We start from the raw sequence: 18,185 nt of genomic DNA on the forward strand, positions 1-18,185 counted from the left end.
CTTTTCACCGGTTTGATAAATCTCCCCCTATGTTCCTTCTTGGGAAATATATCAGGGGAAGGCTGCCATCTTGTTATAAAGACGGCAACTAATGAAGATCATGATAATTATTAGTGGCCATCTATATAACAAGGCGGCTCTTTCCCCTGATACATTGTCGGACTGGTCCTCCGGTGGGCCCCCAGCTTTAGAACCTGCACAAACACTGACTGACATGTTGTTTCTCACTGGTTCTTCCTTGGTGGGCCCCCAGGATCATGGTGGCGGATTAAATGTACCCTGCCCCCCCCCCGGTCAATCCGCCCACATTATAATCCACTACTGCCCCCCCCCCCCCCCCCCATGCTGTCCCCAATAAACATAATGTTTGGTCCCTTGCTGCACAGAGGATGTCAGGAGAGGAGGGTGCTGATCTTATAGGAGAGGTCACAGCAGCACAAAGTATGTCAGGAGAGGAGGGTGCTGATCTTATAGGGGAGGTCACAGCAGCACAGAGGATGTCAGGAGAGGAGGGTGCTGATCTTATAGGAGAGGTCACAGCAGCACAGAGGATGTCAGGAGAGGAGGGTGCTGATCTTATAGGGGAGGTCACAGCAGCACAGAGGATGTCAGGAAAGGAGGGTGCTGATCTTATAGGGGAGGTCACAGCGTCACAGCAGCACAGAGGATGTCAGGAGAGGAGGGTGCTGATCTTATAGGGGAGGTCACAGCAGCACAGAGGATGTCAGGAGAGGAGGGTGCTAATCCTATAGGTGAGGTCCTAGCAGCACAGAGGATGTCAGGAGAGGAGGGTGGTGATCTATAGAAGAGGTCACAGCAGCACAGAGGATGTCAGGAGAGGAGGGTGCTGATCTTATAGGGGAGGTCACAGCAGCACAGAGGATGTCAGGAGAGGAGGGTGCTGATCTATAGGGGAGGTCACAGCAGCACAGAGGATGTCAGGAGAGTAGGATGCTGATCTATAGGAGAGGTCCGAGCAGCACAGAGAATGTCAGGAGAGGAGGGTGCTGATCTTATAGGGGAGGTCACTGCAGCACAGAGGATGTCAGGAGAGGAGGGTGCTGATCTATAGGGGAGGTCACAGCAGCACAGAGGATGTCAGGAGAGGAGGGTGCTAATCCTATAGGAGATGGTCCCCCTCTTCCCCCCCTTATAGATGGTCCCCCTCTTCCCCCCCTTATAGATGGTCCCCCTCTTCCCCCCCCCTTATAGATGGTCCCCCTCTTCCCCCCCTTATTGATGGTCCCCCTCTGCCCCCCCTTATAGATGGTCCCCCTCTTCCTTCTCCCCCCTCCCTTATATATGGTCCCCCTCTCCCCCCTTATAGATGGTTCCCCTTTCCCCCCTCCCTTATAGATGTCCCCCTTCCCCCCCCCCCCTTTATAGATGGTCCCCCTCTCCCCCCTCCCTTATAGATGGTCCCCCTCATAGATGGTCCCCCTCTCCCCCCTCTTATAGATGGTCCCCCTCTGCCCCCCTTATAGATGGTCCCCCTCTTCCTTCTCCCCCCCCCTTATAGATGGTCCCCCTCTTCCCCCCCTTATTGATGGTCCCCCTCTGCCCCCCCTTATAGATGGTCCCCCTCTTCCTTCTCCCCCCTCCCTTATAGATGGTCCCCCTCTCCCCCCTTATAGATGGTTCCCCTTTCCCCCCTCCCTTATAGATGTCCCCCTTTCCCCCCCCCTTTATAGATGGTCCCCCTCTCCCCCCTCCCTTATAGATGGTCCCCCTCATAGATGGTCCCCCTCTCCCCCCTCTTATAGATGGTCCCCCTCTGCCCCCCTTATAGATGGTCCCCCTCCCCCCTCCCCCCCATAAATGGTCCCCCCCCCTCCGTGCACAGCAGATAACACAACAAAAAAACAGAACACAACTCACCTGCCGTCCGTTCCCCCGTTGAGACTCTCGCCTCCTGGTCTGTCCCTGGCTAATGCGCGGCTGCCGGGGGTGTCCTGTCCTATCCCCAGCAGCGCGCGCATCAGAGAGCTCCAAATGCGCCGGAAGTCACAGCCACAGGCGGTGCAGGCCTAGGGCACAGACACTCTAGGCCACGCCAATTTGACACAGGGCTGAAAGTTTAAAAGTTGTTTTGTTAGGACAATAACTGCATCACCTGCCGAACGGACCCCAGGACAGATCTTTTTAGATTAAAAGCAGCTATCTGATGGTAGAAGTGGTGTTGGGGGGGGGGGCAGATTGTGGGTACAAAATTCTATCTATTTTGTGTTCACTACATGAACATTAAAAGACGGTATATTCTGATGTTTAAAAATCGCTTACTATAGTTCATTGTGTGATATATCTCCAGCTTCACTAGGTTTGATGGGGTTTTTTTTAAATATAATTACAAAGATCCATTACTGGATATTAAGGTATCAAAAATGCAGATGTAGCAAATGAGCAGTGTGTTCACTCCAAAAGCCAAGAACCTTACCATTTGGCAGATTGGTACAGCCTGCATTTATCTTGGAAACTTGAAAAAAAAAAAAAAAAAAGAGAGAAAAAGGATAGAAAAGATGAAAAATTAGAAAAAAAACAACAACTCAACAATAGGTTGTAAAAAGTAAAAACAAAGAAAAGCAAGCAGCAAAAAGAAAGTTAAATATTAAATTAGAAGTCTAGCAGACTAGTGTAAACTGTGTTATTTCAGCATTATAAGTTATTGTGACATTATTTTGCTATTATAATAATAATAATCATCCAGTAATATGAATTTTTTCACGGACTAGTGAGTCCATAAGTTCTAATGATGTCTGCTGGCGGTATGTATTGTTTGTAAACTCATTTAATATGGTCTTGATCATTAGCAAATATCACTGAATAAACACACCAGTGGAGATATTTATAGCTGTTCCTCAGTCTGGTTCCTTGTTAGTTTTTTTTTTTTTTTTTTTTTATTTGTCTGCATATGGTCACAGTAATGTAGGAGGCCAAGAAGAAGTTTGCAAATAAAACTGCAGACTTCCTATCATAATTGACCTTTTATTTTTACTTCCTTTTGGCTAATCTTTTTAGCTGCTGAACCATGTTATTATAGTCGATTAGAAATACAAATGATATTTTATTTATAAAAAAAAAAAATTAACCCACTTTTCTAAAGCACCCCTCACATTTACTAAAGGTAAATGCACCCACTGCAACTGTCAGCACAGGAGTCGTGCTCTGGTGCTGACAGTTAACCCTATAAATGCTGCGGTCAGCGCGACTGCAACATCTATAGAGTTACAGAGGGAGAAATCTCCCTCTGTTGAGGGACAAAAATCCCTCTGTTCACCATTGGGGCTCTTTGACGCCACAGTGGCCTTAATGAGCCTTAGGGCCCTATTACACCAGCAGATTATCTGACAGATTTCTTTGAGCCAAAGCCAGGACTGGACTATAAACAGAGGACAGGTAATAAAGGAAAGACTGAGAGTTCTCCTCTTTTTAAATCCATTCCTGGCTTTGGCTTGAAAAAATCTGTCAGATAATCTGCTGGTGTAATAGGGCCCTTACTGAGGCCCCTGATGTTCTGGCTACAGAAGAAAGCAGGGGAGAGAGGGTACAGTGGGCAAAGATCAAGACAGTGCTCTTTAGGTTATGTTATAACCTGAGAAGCACGGCCGTGTTCTTGGCTTACTCCCTTCACTCCCCTGAGCTGGTGGCATATTCAAATCCATTACAGCCCCTATAATGCAATGACAGAAGTGGGTTCTGTCATTGGAGTAATGGATTTGAATATGCTGCCATCTCAGGGGGCTTGTGACAGAAGCAAGGGAGAAAGGGGAGCGGGCAGAGAACATGTTGAAGTTCCAAATATGAACTGGGCATTGAGGCATCAATGACCCAAGGTCATGAATAGGGTTAAAGAGGACCTGTCATCACTTTTATGCCACCTGAACCTTGAGCCAACGGTGCAGTTCCTGGTGCTTTTTGCCTGCTCCAATGGCCTTGCTCCCTGTTTAGATTTCTGCATCAATAACTTGTGGTTCAAACAACATAAGTCTATGTTCACATGTAGTAAGAGACCGGCCGGGTCACGGAACGGCCGGTCTCTGAAAAGATCATCCGGCCAGTACTGTGATCTTTCGGGCCACAGAGTTCTGAGATCAGAACTCCCCATAGCACACAATAGAGCAAGCTGCCAGAGCCGCTCGCTTTATTGTGTGAACTGAGAGGGTTTTCTGCGGCGGGTATTCACTGAATAGCGGCCACAGAAAACTGACGTGTCAGTTGTTTCCCACGCCGCTAGGGGTCCCAGCCGGAGAGTATACTATGTGTGTACGCTCCGGACGGGATCCCATACACAGCAAGGTAATGTATCTTTTCGTAATAATTTTACGAAAAGATACTTTGTCTGAACATAGCCTAAAAGTGATGAAAGGTTCCCTTTAACAAAGATTTCCCTGCCTGTTTTTCTACAATACTCTAAAAACTAATTCAATTGCTGCAATTTTACTTAAATATTAGTACAGGACTTTATAGAATTTATAGAGTCTTTAGAGTAAGTGTCAGACAAATATGGAAACCATGCTAAGTTATGCTTCAAAATCTGATTCAATAACCTTCAAATAAATTTTCCTTAAAAATATAGCACATCTGACATACATGTCAGTGTAATTTTCTTAATAACCTTGAATTACAAGCAGTTTTAAGGTAAAACTGTGCAGATTTTGATGTGAAGATCAGCACAGTTTCCATGTGAAAATTTTTTACCCCTTAGATCACCCCTTAAAGGGGAAATAAAAATCCAGGGCTAGGGAAGGGGGGGGGGGAGACTTAATAAGGAAATCAAACTTCCCCTTCCCCGAGAGTCACCATTTTCATCTCAGCCTCCAGTCTCCAGTTTCTCTTGCTTTCCTGTCATCATGACCCAACAGGAAGTACCCGCTCAGCCAGTCAGTGACTGCAGAGGTGTCTCGCCTGAGTTAGGGGCCTATTCCACGGAGCGATAATCGGCTGAATCGGCCAGATTCGGCAAATTATCACTCCGTGGAATAGAGAGAACGATCAGCTGAAGATTGTGTCATTGGCTGATCGTTCATTTAGGTTTAAACCTAAAATCCTTGGTCACCACCCATGCTTCGCTATGTGGAAAAGCGGGCGTGGCGGGCGACCGGCGATTTCAAAACATCATACATTACCTGTCCAAGCGCAGGTCTTCACCTTCTCCCGGTCCCACGACGCAGCAGCTTCGGAGCGCCCTGTCTGAGCTTGACAGACTGCTTAGCCAATCACTGGCCAGAATTTTCTAGGCTGGAATTTTCTAGGAATGATCCAAGTGTTGTATCAGAATCCTAGAGCCTCGGTCAGCGTTAACGGCTGTCCCCTCTCGCCGTTATTATTTTGTTTATATATAGAGCCCGTTGCGGAATGGATACGGCAGCACTGCCCATATAAGGGTTTCGGAGTAAGGGGTCATGAGGAAAAAATTCTCCTGTAAGCCGATGACTTGCTTCTATTTGTCTCCAGCCCTGAGGTCCATTTAACTTCAGTGATTATGGACTTTCAGAAGTTGGGGTCATGTACGGGGCTGGAGATAAATTGGACCAAGTCATCGGTACTGCCATTAGATGGGGTTAGTTGTAAGAGACACCGGCAATTTAAAAAGAGTCAGAGTCAATGACTTTTTTGTAGATGGAGCACTAAGGGGTATGGACTCACTGGTTTTAGATGGGGGGACGAATGGGGACACAAATTTAAGTATCTTCAATTAAAAAGTGCATATGAAAAATCACATAATAAAAGGTTATTTTATGTTAACTTTAATGAAGGAATTCACGATATTTTGGGAATACAAGGGGTAAGGCACATAGTCTCTAAAATTTACAAGATACTACTATTACAAAAATACGACTCAGTGATGGAAGGTTATAAGAAACAATGGAAGAATGACCTTGGATTAGGGATGGTCCGAACCGAGTTTGCTTCGGGTTCGTACGAACCCGAACTCTCGGCAATGATTTCCGCTGTCTGCCCGCTCCATGGAGAGGGTGGACACAGCGGGAGGACCGCCTGGAAAACTAGGATACAGCCATAGCCATAGGCTGTATCCCAGTTTTCCAGGCGGTCCTCCTGCTGTATCCACCCGCTGCACGGAGCAGGCAGACAGCGGGAATCGAATGCCAAGGGATCGGGTTCATACGAACCTGAACCTCGGCAGTTTCGGACCATCCCTACCTTGGACCCTTGACCACGAAGGTTTGGGACAGTGTCATAGGTAGCATAGCTAAAGCATCCGTGAACCTCAGACGTAACCTGATACAATTTAAGATTATTCATAGAACCCATTATACCCCTGCTCTTATGGAAAGGATTGGCATCAGGGATAACTCCTTGGGTAACAAATGTGGGGTGGAAGGCGCGGGGTTGCTGCACCTATTGTGGTCCTACCCAGTTATTGGAGAATTTTGGTTGGAGGTTAATGATGAACTGAATAATAGGGGTATCTACAGAGAACGTATCTCAGTGCTATTGGGGGTTTTGGGCGTTGACAGAGGCCAAAATGAATATAGGAGCCTGATAAACTCTCTTCTTTTTCTGGCCAGATTGACCATTCTTAGAAACTGGGTTAATGATAAAAAGCCAACCAGAGCTGAATGGTTAAATTTGGTTAGTAGGGTTAAGCTATTTTAAGAATGGATGAACAGACCGAAACTTATTAAGAAGTGGGAAGGATGGTAGAGGGAATTTTTTTTTTTCCTTCGCTCTCCTGGCAGGGATGTGTGGGGTGGTTGGGTTAGGGGGGAGGGGTGATTTTATGTCTCATGTGCAGTTGTTATGCATTTAATGCTGAATATTTGCATTTGTCTAAGCTATATTATTGTAATTATTGTAATGCATGACAACTTATTTATGTTGGATATTTATAATTGTTATGAAATGGAAAAAGAATAAAGAATTTAAAAACAAATACAATAAAAAAAAATTTCAGCATGAACTGATCATAATTTACAAATTGAAATGCAATCATGTATAAAGAAAAAAAATTGCACTTACAGATCTATATGTGGACTTGCAGCTTTATTTCTTGGATATCATCCTAGCTGGGAGGGGATCCCGGCCGGAAGTAAGGCATCTAGCCTGAAACTGCCGTTGCTTCAGGAGACATGTCTGCACTCTTCACCATCCCCTTCCAAGGAATAAAGCTGCAAGTCTACATACAGATCAGTGAGTGCAGGATTTTTTTCTTTTTACGTGATTGCATTTTAATGTCTCAACTCTTCAGCACGGGCACCCTGCAGTAGCGACTCTAATATACAAATGCACTTTTGAGCTTAGAATGCCATTCTCTGAATGATATAGGGACATGTGACAACTTTGAATTGGCGAGAGTCCGAATACAGCCACTTAAAGAGATGGCATCTTTAGAGAGTGACGTTCTTTTGGCTCCTGCCAAACTCTCTTGGGGGCATGGACGGTAATGACTTGTTCCAGTCTGTTCCTATTGAAGCCAAAAGAGGCTGAGGATATCAATTATAGTGATTAAATTAGATCTCAATTCCTAGACCTTCACTAATACTATCTTTTGCCAGGTCTGTATGTACAAAGGTCTATTCACTCTGGGGTCATAACCTTTTAATACAGTATGATTGTATCGCACAAGACATGACAAATTTATCCTTTGCCTGCAGTGTTCAATGGTTTTATTTGTGAATCTTGTTTTGTCTCTCCGCTTGGACTGTTGATTTGTAATAAACTGTGATAATAGTACTTAGGGTATGTTCACACTACGGAATCCGCACATAGTCTATAAGTGGATTCTGCTGGGCGGCCTCCGCTTGAAGTCTTGTCCATTCGATAGACTCAATCATTTTTGCCGGCGGATTGTGAAATCAGACGACAAATATCATTGAGCCTGTGGTGTGGGCGAGACCCTAAGCGGAGGCCGCCCAGCGGAATCTGCTTGAAGACTATGGGGGAGATTTATCATACATGGTGTAAAGTGAAACTGGCTCAGTTGCCCCTAGCAACCAATCAGATTCCACTTTTTATTCCTCACAGACTCTTTGGAAGATAGAAAGGTGGAATCTGATTGGTTGCCAGGGGCAACTGAGCCAGTTTCACTTTACACCATGTTTAATAAATCTCCCCCTATGTGCGGATTCCGTAGTGTGAACGTACCCTTAATGAGGCCTAACACGTTTGCTGAGAGTACCTGCTTAGTAATCTGATCCTCTATTTCCCCTCACTCCTAGTAAGCTTTGTAGTAATAAACCGAAGCTCTTCAGGATATACAGCTCTCGGAACCTTAGGTATTCAGCATCCTGTCTGCGCATATGATATCTGAGAATGCCAGCTGATAGAAGGTGCATGATGGGTGATTTCCCTTTCCCGTGCTTTGTAATTTCTAATCTGTTTCTGCCTAATCCTTCATGTGGCCTTATTTTGGATTTTGTGGTACTCTCAAACTGCTTGCAACGTCCACTGCTGCTTGCCGCCTGTAATGACGTATTGTACGCTGGCAGTTTGTCGTTGCCACTTCTCAGACGTGCTCTTGTCTTAAAAATAGAATTCGATATTGGAATGAATAACTAAGGTTTGAACATGCAGGTTTACGTAAAGCCAATCGCCTTGTGCTTCTTGTCATGACACGCAACACCCTTTCATAGTAGTGACCAAAACAGATTAAAAAACGGACAGACCCTTGACAATATGCTAAACAGCAGGCTGGATTGGCTGCACTTGTACAGCGTGAGATTTTATGTGTTATATGGAGATGCACATAAAATGGATAATAGTGACAGACATTGTTCATGGACACATGGGAGATCATAGATAGAGTATGTCATCAACCTTTTCTAGATCATGGGCCATTCTAAAATATACAGGTTGAGTGAATATTAAAAGGGGAAAATCCTTTTAGAACGATGACATAGATCTTACCCTGGGGTTCATTGCTAATCATACAATTCTGACTCTAGTGGAAAGTTCCTGATCTATAGTTACACAACCCCGAAAAGGGTAAGACTCACCAGGAGGCAGCGTCCACGAATAAGAAGAGAAATGTCCAGCACAACACATCTTTTGCATATCTCAGTAAATCCATCAGGGTAAATGGGGGAAAGGCTTAAATTTACAAAAGAGTATGTTGGTCTTAAAGGAGAAGTCCGGTGAAATTTTTTTTTAAAGTATTGTATTGCCCCCCAAAAGTTATACAAATCACCAATATACACTTATTACAGGAAATGCTTATAAAGTGCTTTTTTTCCCTGCACTTACTACTGCATCAAGGCTTCACTTCCTGGATAACATGGTGATGTCACTTCCTGGATAACATGGTGATGTCACTTCCTGGATAACATGGCGATGTCTCTTCCTGGATAAAATGGTGAGGTCTCTTCCTGGATAACATGGTGATGTCACTTCCTGGATAACATGGTGATGTCACTTCCTGGATAACCTGGTGATGTCACAACCCGACTCCCAGAGCTGTGCGGGCTGTGGCTGCTGGAGAGGATGATGGCAGAGGGATGCTCAGTGTCCCTCCATTGCCCTGTGTCCCTTAGTGTCCCTCTGCCATCATCCTCTTCAGCAGCCACAGCCCGCACAGCTCTGGGAGTCGGGTCGTGACATCACCAGGTTATCCAGGAAGTTACATCACCATGTTATCCAGGAAGTGACATCACCATGTTATCCAGGAAGTGACATCACCATGTTATCCAGGAAGTGAAGCCTTGATGCAGTAGTAAGTGCAGGGATAAAAGCACTTTATAAGCATTTCCCATAATAAGTGTATATTGGTGATTTGTATAACTTTTGGGGGGCAATACAATACTTTAATAAAAATTTTCGCCATACTTTTCCTTTAATAAATGTCCCTCTTATACTATATAAACAAACACTTTGTGTGAATCAGGTGGCTATAAAATTATCCTGAACAATGTCAGATTTGACACCTGTAAACAAACTAAAAAGAGATATACATATAGTATTTAGTTAGAAACTCCCAACTTAAAGTGTACCTGTAGTTTTAAAAACTTCTGACATGTCAGAGACCCGTAACGATCAGGAGAACGTGTGGGAGAGGACGCACTAAAGGATGGTCTGCTCCACACTGGTTCTTCTCATCAGTACGGTTCTGTACACTAAAAAAAAATAGAAAAACAATTCCTCATAAATAATTGTTCCAAAAAATTCAAATGGAGCATATGTACCCATAGCTATAGAAGTTTTACAGCATGCCATAAATAGTATAAAAGGTTACTAAGAAAGAAACTCTATGGGGGAGATTTTTTCAAACTGGTGTAAAGTAGAATTGTCTTAGATGCCCCTAGAAACCAATCAGATTCCACCTTTCATTTTCCAAAGAGCCTGTGAGGAATAAAAGGTGGAATCTGATTGGTTGCTAGGGGCAACTAAGACAATTCTACATTACACCAGTTTGATCAATCTCCCCCTTTATGTACAAACACTTGAAGTCAGGTTCGGCACCTGAAGAAACTGACAAAAGATACACATTTAGGGCCAAATGTATCAACTAGAGTTGAGTGAACTTCGAGCATGCTCAGGTTCGTCCAAACCTGAGCAAGCAACATTTTATTAGCGGTGGCTGAAGAAGTTAGATGCAATTTCAAGGTTGCCTGGAAAACATGGATACAGCCTATGGCTATGTTCACACAACGTAAGTTCCACGGTAATCACGGCCGTTGTTACAACACCTGTGATTTTTCTGTACTACTTACGTTGTGCTGCAGGCACAGGGAATCCCAGCCGGAGTGTATACACATATTATACGCTCCGGCCGGGATCCCTAGCAGTGCCGCAAGAAATTCACATGTCAGTTTTCTGCTGCCGCTATTCAATGAAAAGCGGGTGCAGAAAACCCTGCCAGTGCACACTATGGAGCGAGCGGCTTGTGTGCAGTGGAGAGTTTTAATGCGGGCACACACGGATGCACTTGCATCAGAACTCAGCGTCACTAAAGATCATCCGGCCGATACTGCAGTACCGGCCGGGATGATCTTCTCTGAGACTGGCCGTTCCGTGACCTGGCTGGATCACGGAATGGCTGGTCTCTTACAAGGTCTGAACATGGCCAATGGTTGTATCCATGTTTTCCAGGACTCCCTATGAGTGCATCTCACTTAAAGGGGAACTCCGAATAAGAAAAAAAAATTCTATTTAAAGTACATTAAAAGTTATATAGATGTGTCTATACAATGTATTACTGTATCTGTGCAGTTCTGCCACACTGGTAGCTGATAGAAATCCAGGAAGTGGAAAAAAAATGGCCTCTCTGCCAATTCACATTGTCTCCTGCTCCTTCTGCTCTCCCACCTTAGGAGACAAATGTTCCAGGCTTCTGTCTCACATTGTGTTTGTTGAGGACAGGCTGATGATGCAGACAGGGGGCAGGGTGTTATGTCAGAGGAGGCTTGGCTGGATCCCTCATTCCCCTAAATGATCCCCCATCTCTGTCTGGCCAGAAGCAGATGCAGCACTAATTTTACTGATTGTGATGGGGGGGGGGCTGTGATGATCAGCTGAGGGAAAGCATTACATTCTGGGAACTCATCAACCAGGAAGGACAGAAACACAATACAGAACAACCCCCCCCCCCCCACCACCACCACCACCACCACCACCTGGAGTTTCCCTTTAAGCAGCCACCGCTAATCAAATGCCAAACACTCGAGTTCAGACAAACCAGAGCGTGCTTGAAGTTTGTAGTGCAATCACACAGATGATATGGGAAAGGTACAATTACTGAACCACATCAGATACCCTAGTGTGTGCTATTTTGTTGTTTCAAGCTGTTTTACTACGGATTAATAAAGAACCTTCCTGGATTTTCACAAGATCCGCTGTGCTGGATGTTTCTCTTCCTATAGTTACATGTGTATACATTTTGCCTAAGGCCCCATACACACCTGTCAAATTTGGTTAAGGTAAAGCAAGGATTCTGTGCCAAAACCCATTCCAGTCTGACAGCAGTTAACATCCCATGCATGTGAATGTGGTTTTTGCAACCCAGTTCATAAGTAATAAACATTTCTGTATACATATTAACTGTAACCATGGGGGGGGGGGCAGATCTGCTGTATAAACAGCATATAGAAATAGCAGGATGCTATTTATTTTCATAGGTTCTGCATAGATAAGTAGAGAATTATCTCAATTGAATGACATAGGGGTAGAGATGTGCGAACCTCGAGCATGCTCAAGTCGATCCGAACCCGAACTTTCGGCATTTGATTAGCAGTGGCTGCTGAAGTTGGATAAAGCCCTAAAGCTATGTGGAAAACATGGATATAGTCATTGGCTGTATCCATGTTTTCCAGAAAACCTTAGAGCTTTATCCAAGTTCAGCAGCCCCAGCTAATCAAATGCTGAACGTTCGGGTTCGGATCGACTTGAGCATGCTCGAGGTTCGCACATCTCTACATAGGGGCTAATCCTTCTGCAGCAGTCCAAACTACAAATCTGAAGGCCAGTCTTGGATTGCTACTACAGAAGTACACAAGGGGACTTAATCCATACCTTAGGTGCAATAAGGGTGTGTACAGCCATTGGTTGGAAAACAACGCTTTAAAGGGGGTACATCTGCTCCGAGAGCCCCCCGCCCCAATAATGTTTATTGCAAACAATTCTTTATCCAGCTCTTCAACATTGTAATTATTCTTCTCATTTGTTTCTCTCTACATTTACATTTTAGGTTGTATTTGTTTTTAGCTTTCTGTTCCTCCCCAGATTTAAAGCGACTCTGTACCCACAATCTGACCCACCAAAACCGTTTGTACCGTGTAGCTGCTTTTAATCCAAGATCTGTCCTGGGGTCCGTTCGGCAGCTGTCCCTCCCCACCCTCTTCATCATTCCTAATGATGAAGAGGGTGGGGAGGGACAGAGAAGTTGTGCCAGTCTAATGCATACACACTCTAGGCCACGCCAATTTGACACAGACCTGCAAGTTTAAAAGTTGTTTTTTATGACAATAACTGCATCACCTGCTCAACGGACCTCAGGACAGATCTTGGATTAAAAGCAGCTATCTGAAGGTACAAGCGGTTTGGGAGGGTCAGACTGTGGGTACAGAGTCGCTTTAATGGTAAAGAAAAAATGTATAGAATGCACAAAGGATTGCTAAACTTTTAGGTGTAGTATTAGAAGCACTATTAAGAATATCAAACCTGCTAAACTATAAACCATCCCATAAACAGTGCATATAGGTTATTTAACGTTAAATAGCATGGCTTTATGGTCCCATAGACTACACTTTCGTCTGCAGAAAGGTTTGCCTACTACGCACGCTTAAAGGGAATCTGTTATCAGTTTCATGCTGCCCATACCACAAACAGCGTTAAAGGAGAAGTCCAGCCCTGTCAAAAAATCTGACAGGCGGCAGGGGAGAAAATAACAAGCAACCCCATGCCCACGATGTGCAGCGTGACTGGCCCCGGGACCCCCGTCAGGAGGCACAGCTCAGCAGCTCGGGGGAGAATGTCCTTCCCGGCTGATGGACAGCCTGCTCAGCCAATCAGTGACTGCAGTAGCATCCCGCCCTAGTCACTGGCTGCCAGTTCATGGATGTGACGTCGGCTCTGGCGGAGAACCTGGAGCTCGGCGGGGGTCCTGGAGCCAGAGCACTGGAGAAGTGAGTTGGTGTCATGAAACTGATGGCAGGATATTTGCATATATATATATATATATATATATATATATATATATACACCACAAGGGAATATGTAAATACAGTAGTTCAAAGTATTGCGTAAAGACTTTATATTGCACCACACCTTTGATAGTCCCGATGCTAAAACATGTCCCAATATTTTCGTTTTATATTTCTCAATAATGAAAACACATAAAAACTTTTTTTTAAATAAATAAATGAAAACATTTTGTTAAGAAAAAAAAATGAAGATGTTTTTACTTACTTCCCTAATTTTTACTTTAGTCTGAAACTCTCCAGATAAGATATCACGGCCCAACGCATTTCTTTAGCAATCAATCTTCAGGGAGCTCTGAAGACTGATTGCTAAAGAAACACGTTGGACTTTGATATCTTATCAGGAGAGCTTCTGACTAAAAAAAGGAGAAGTAAAAACATCTTCAGGTTGTTTTTTTTTTTTAAATTGCATGGATTTTGAGCGGTATAAAGCTAAAAAATATTGGGACTTTGTTTTTGCATCGGGACTATCATAAGTGAAGTGCAATATATGCAATAATGGTGCAATATGAAGTCTTTATGGTGCAATACTTTGAACTTTTTACTTACTATTTATCTTTGTGGTGTATTGGTGATGGCCATGAAGAGTAAATAAACTGTAAAACTACTGCGGTTTTCGTCTCCCAGCCATGTACATGTACAATCATTTGTGGTATACAGTACTTGTCTCAGCTTTATTAGTAGAGTAATGTATTACTTTTTACATTGATATAAAAAAGGAAACCATTTATACTGTGTATGTGGTAGTCACTCAATTTTAAATATTTATGCAATGTTAGGCTATGTTCACACTACGTAAGTTCCGTAGTAATCATGGCCGTTGTAACAACGGCCGTGATTTCTATGGCACTTGCATAGTGCTGCCTTCTGAGTAATCCCGGCCGGAGTGTATACACATAGTTTACACTCCGGCCAGGATCCCTGGCGGCGCCGTGAGAAACTGACATGCCAGTTTTCTGCGGCCGCAGAAAACCCTGTCAGTTCACACAATAGAGCGAGTGGCTCCGGCCGCACGCTTCATTGTGTGCAGTGGGAAGTTCTGATGCGGTTGCGCCCACATCAGAACTCAGTGGCTCTAAAGAGACTGGCCGTTCCGTGATCCGGACGGGACATGGAACAGCCGGTCTCTTACCAAATGTGAACATAGCCTTAGCAAACATGAAATGCCTTTTAAGGCTATGTTCGCGCACAGTATTTTTGCTCAGTATTTTGCAACCAAAACCAGGGGTGGATTAAAAACACAGAAAGGCTCTGTTCACACACTGCTCAAATTGAATGGATGGCCGCCATTTAATGGCAAATAACGTCAATTATTTCTTAACAACGGCAAATGTTTTAAAATAACGACAATTATTTGCCATTAAATGGCAGCCATCCACTCAATTTTAACAGTGTGTAAACAGAGCCTTTCTGCGTTAATCCACTCCTGGTTTAGGTTGCAAAATACTGAGCAAAAATACTGTGAGGGAACATAGCTTTAAAATGCACTACAAGTAGAGATGAGCGAACCTGGAGCATGCTCGAGTCCATCCGAACCCGAACTTTCGGCATTTGATTAGCGGTGGCTGCTGAACTTGGATAAAGCCCTAAGGCTATGTGGAAATCATGGATATAGTCATTGGCTGTATCCATGTTTTCCAGACAACCTTAGAGCTTTATCCAACTTCAGCAGCCACCGCTAATCAAATACCGAACGTTCGGGTTCGGATGGACTCGAACCCGAACCCGGTTCACTCATCTCTAACTACAGGTAAATTCTGTTTAACTATCTGTTTAATCCCTTATTCTGAAAAGTTTTAAAGGTGTTTGTCCACTTTTTTTTTGTAAAAGTGACCAGACTGGGTTTAAAAAAAACACATAAAGGCTACGTTTATACAATGTAAAATTTCTATTAATCACGGCTGTTGTAACAACGGCCATAAATAATAGAAATTTTATATTGTGCTGCAGTCAGAGGGAATCCCAGACGGAGTGTATACACATAGGGGGAAATTTATCAAACATGGTGTAAAGTGAAACTGGCTTAGTTGTCCCTAGCAACCAATCAGATTCCACCTTTCATTCCTCACAGACTCTTTGGAAAATGAAAGGTGGAATCTGATTGGTTGCTAGGGGCAACTGAGCCAGTTTCACTTTACACCATGTTTGATAAATCTCCCCCATAGTGTACATTCCTGCCAGGATCCATTGCAGCCGCAGTAAAAACTGACACGTCAGTTTAGTGTGGCCGCTATTCATTGAATAGCGGCCACACACCACTGACAATTCATACTCTGTATTGTGTGCAATGGTGATCTGTTAAGCTGCAATTTTTCTATACAAACAGCCTGGAAGGGTTAATTCTGTATATTTAAAAAGTGCTTTGGCAATTACACTTTAAATCAGAACGGTGACTGATGAGAACGGCAATGAACTGCTTTGCATGTGTTCTCTCAATAAGATAGGAGTTAGCTTTGGAAAGTAAATCCTTTTGGATCAATTTAGATTTTATTTCCAAATGTTTAGCTGTAATTTAGCATTAGGAATAATAATTTCCATCACCAAACATGGTAGCATTAGTAGAGCGAAACAACTTCACTAGATGGGGTATAATTGTACGTTTTTATTCCTTGGCAATGATCACAGCATGCGGCATATTTTCTTTTAAATGTAATAGTTTGCATGTTGAATAGTTATTTATAAGTGCACGCCTAATGCATGGAGTTAGTAAAAGTTATTCTCAACCAGAAAGATTTTGCGAATTGGCAACAATGTTTCACATAAAACTAAAAGTTGATTTTATTATGTAAAATAATAATGATTTAAAGCAGCATTTTTTTGTGCATTTTGGGTGCTATAAAATTAAAAAAGAAATTCTATATTGTCGCCTGCCCTGATCCCCCGCAGTTGTCAAGTCCTTACTTCTCTTCACTTCCAGCCCCCCCACACACACACACACACACACAGCTTCCCTGCTCTTACCCACTTGCTGTCGGTACGAGTAATAGCGCCAACGGGGAACAAGGAGCAAGTAAGCGCTGACTTGACAGGTCGCCGCTTGCTTGCTCCTCTGAATTGCCCCTTGTAGTAGGGGCTTTAGCCAATGGCAGGCTGACATAAGTCATCATTATGGCCAGAGATTGGCTGAATGGGCATTTCCTACCCTATTAAAATGGCATAAGAAGCGAGGGGAAATTGAGAGCAGCAAAGAACTGATGCCCTCAGAACAGCAACTGAAGGGGAACTGGGACAGGTGAGTATGCCCTCTTTTTCATTGTTAGAATAACAGATGCACCATCACTCATGTCCCTTTTAGCCTTTTTATTTTTACCATATGCTGAGGAATTATTTGGATTTTTATTTTTTATTTTTATAGCACCCATAGTCCAAAAATTGCCAATTATTTTTAAAGTAATGCAAGATGCAAAAGCTGAAAATTCAGCTTTTGTCTGACGTACTGATCACCCTCCAACTCTAAAGTCTAACCAACATGGTTATTGTCAAACAGGAGATGCACAGGTATCTTTGAGCAGAACATTATGCATCTGCCTGCATGCAAGTTCCAGGCGGCAGTTGTCATATAACTTGTATAGGGAATAACTCACTGCGCAGACATGCGCAGGGATAACTGTAACTTATTTCCTATACAGGTTCCATGACAAAAGCTGTCCAGGACCTGAACATGCAGACAGTTTGCAGGAGAGGCTTGTGAGAAGACCCCTATGGATCTCTGGATCAGTGGGAATCATGTAGGTGAGACTATAGGGGTAAGGTGGGTACCTCTGTTCCAGCAAAAGGTGAAAATAAAGTTTTAAGAATGACAAGTTACTTGTACTTAACATTGTGTAGTTTAATAATAGCTACATTTAATAATAGCTAAATAAAGCTGATGATTATAAGTTATGAAAGTCATTAATTTACCCATGGATGTATTGTGTTCCCTGCCCCACCATTTCCAATATGTGTGCCTAACCTTGTGTGGTATTTCACATATTTACCTACAGATCACCCCAGTTACATACTGACCATCCACCATTTTTGTGACCCATCTCTGGACCCGTTCTATTTTATTAATATTCTTTTGTAGGAGAGGTTTCCAGAACTGGACACTGTATTCCAGATGTGGTCCCACTAGAGCTCTATACAGCGGGATCACAGTCTCCCTCTTCCTACTGATTATACCTATAGCTATACAACCCAGCATATGATTTGCTTTCCCTACCAACGGGTTGCACTGGTGGCTCATTTTAAAGCTATCAGAAATCACTACTCCTAAATCCCTCTCTTCTGAAGTCTTTGCCAACACAGAACTGCCGATACTCAGATAGAGGATTCCTTCTCCCCAAGTGCTTATTTTACATTTGGAAACATTGAAGTGCTGTTTCCATTGTTTTGACCACTGATCTAGTAAAGCTAAATAATTTTCCATATTACTGACACCTCCAGGAATAACAACCCTATTGTACACTTTTGTTTCATCGGCAAAGAGACAAACGATACCTACCAACCTTCTCCAATGTCACTTACGAGCACAGAGCATAGACATAATGGTAAGGA

The 18,185-nt window shown here is 43.5% G+C and overlaps 1 protein-coding gene across 6 annotated transcripts in view; it reads left to right on the forward strand.

The window, feature by feature from the left end:
- KCNQ5 (potassium voltage-gated channel subfamily Q member 5) overlaps window positions 1-18,185 on the forward strand; it is a 436,454-nt gene that overhangs the window by 378,271 nt on the left and 39,998 nt on the right. For 2 of the 6 annotated variants that reach the window (XM_069974630.1, XM_069974635.1), the window contains exons 10-11: window positions 8,178-8,234; window positions 17,279-17,377. The exons of 2 other annotated variants lie outside the window; for them this stretch is intronic. In XM_069974630.1, the coding sequence (XP_069830731.1) occupies window positions 8,178-8,234; window positions 17,279-17,377 (156 nt within the window). The remainder of the gene's footprint in view (window positions 1-8,177; window positions 8,235-17,278; window positions 17,378-18,185) is intronic. 2 more of the 6 variants (XM_069974632.1, XM_069974631.1) reach the window with 2 other exon arrangements.

Source organism: Dendropsophus ebraccatus, chromosome 6 (assembly GCF_027789765.1).
Source record: "Dendropsophus ebraccatus isolate aDenEbr1 chromosome 6, aDenEbr1.pat, whole genome shotgun sequence".
Classification (NCBI taxonomy): Eukaryota; Metazoa; Chordata; class Amphibia; order Anura; family Hylidae; genus Dendropsophus; species Dendropsophus ebraccatus.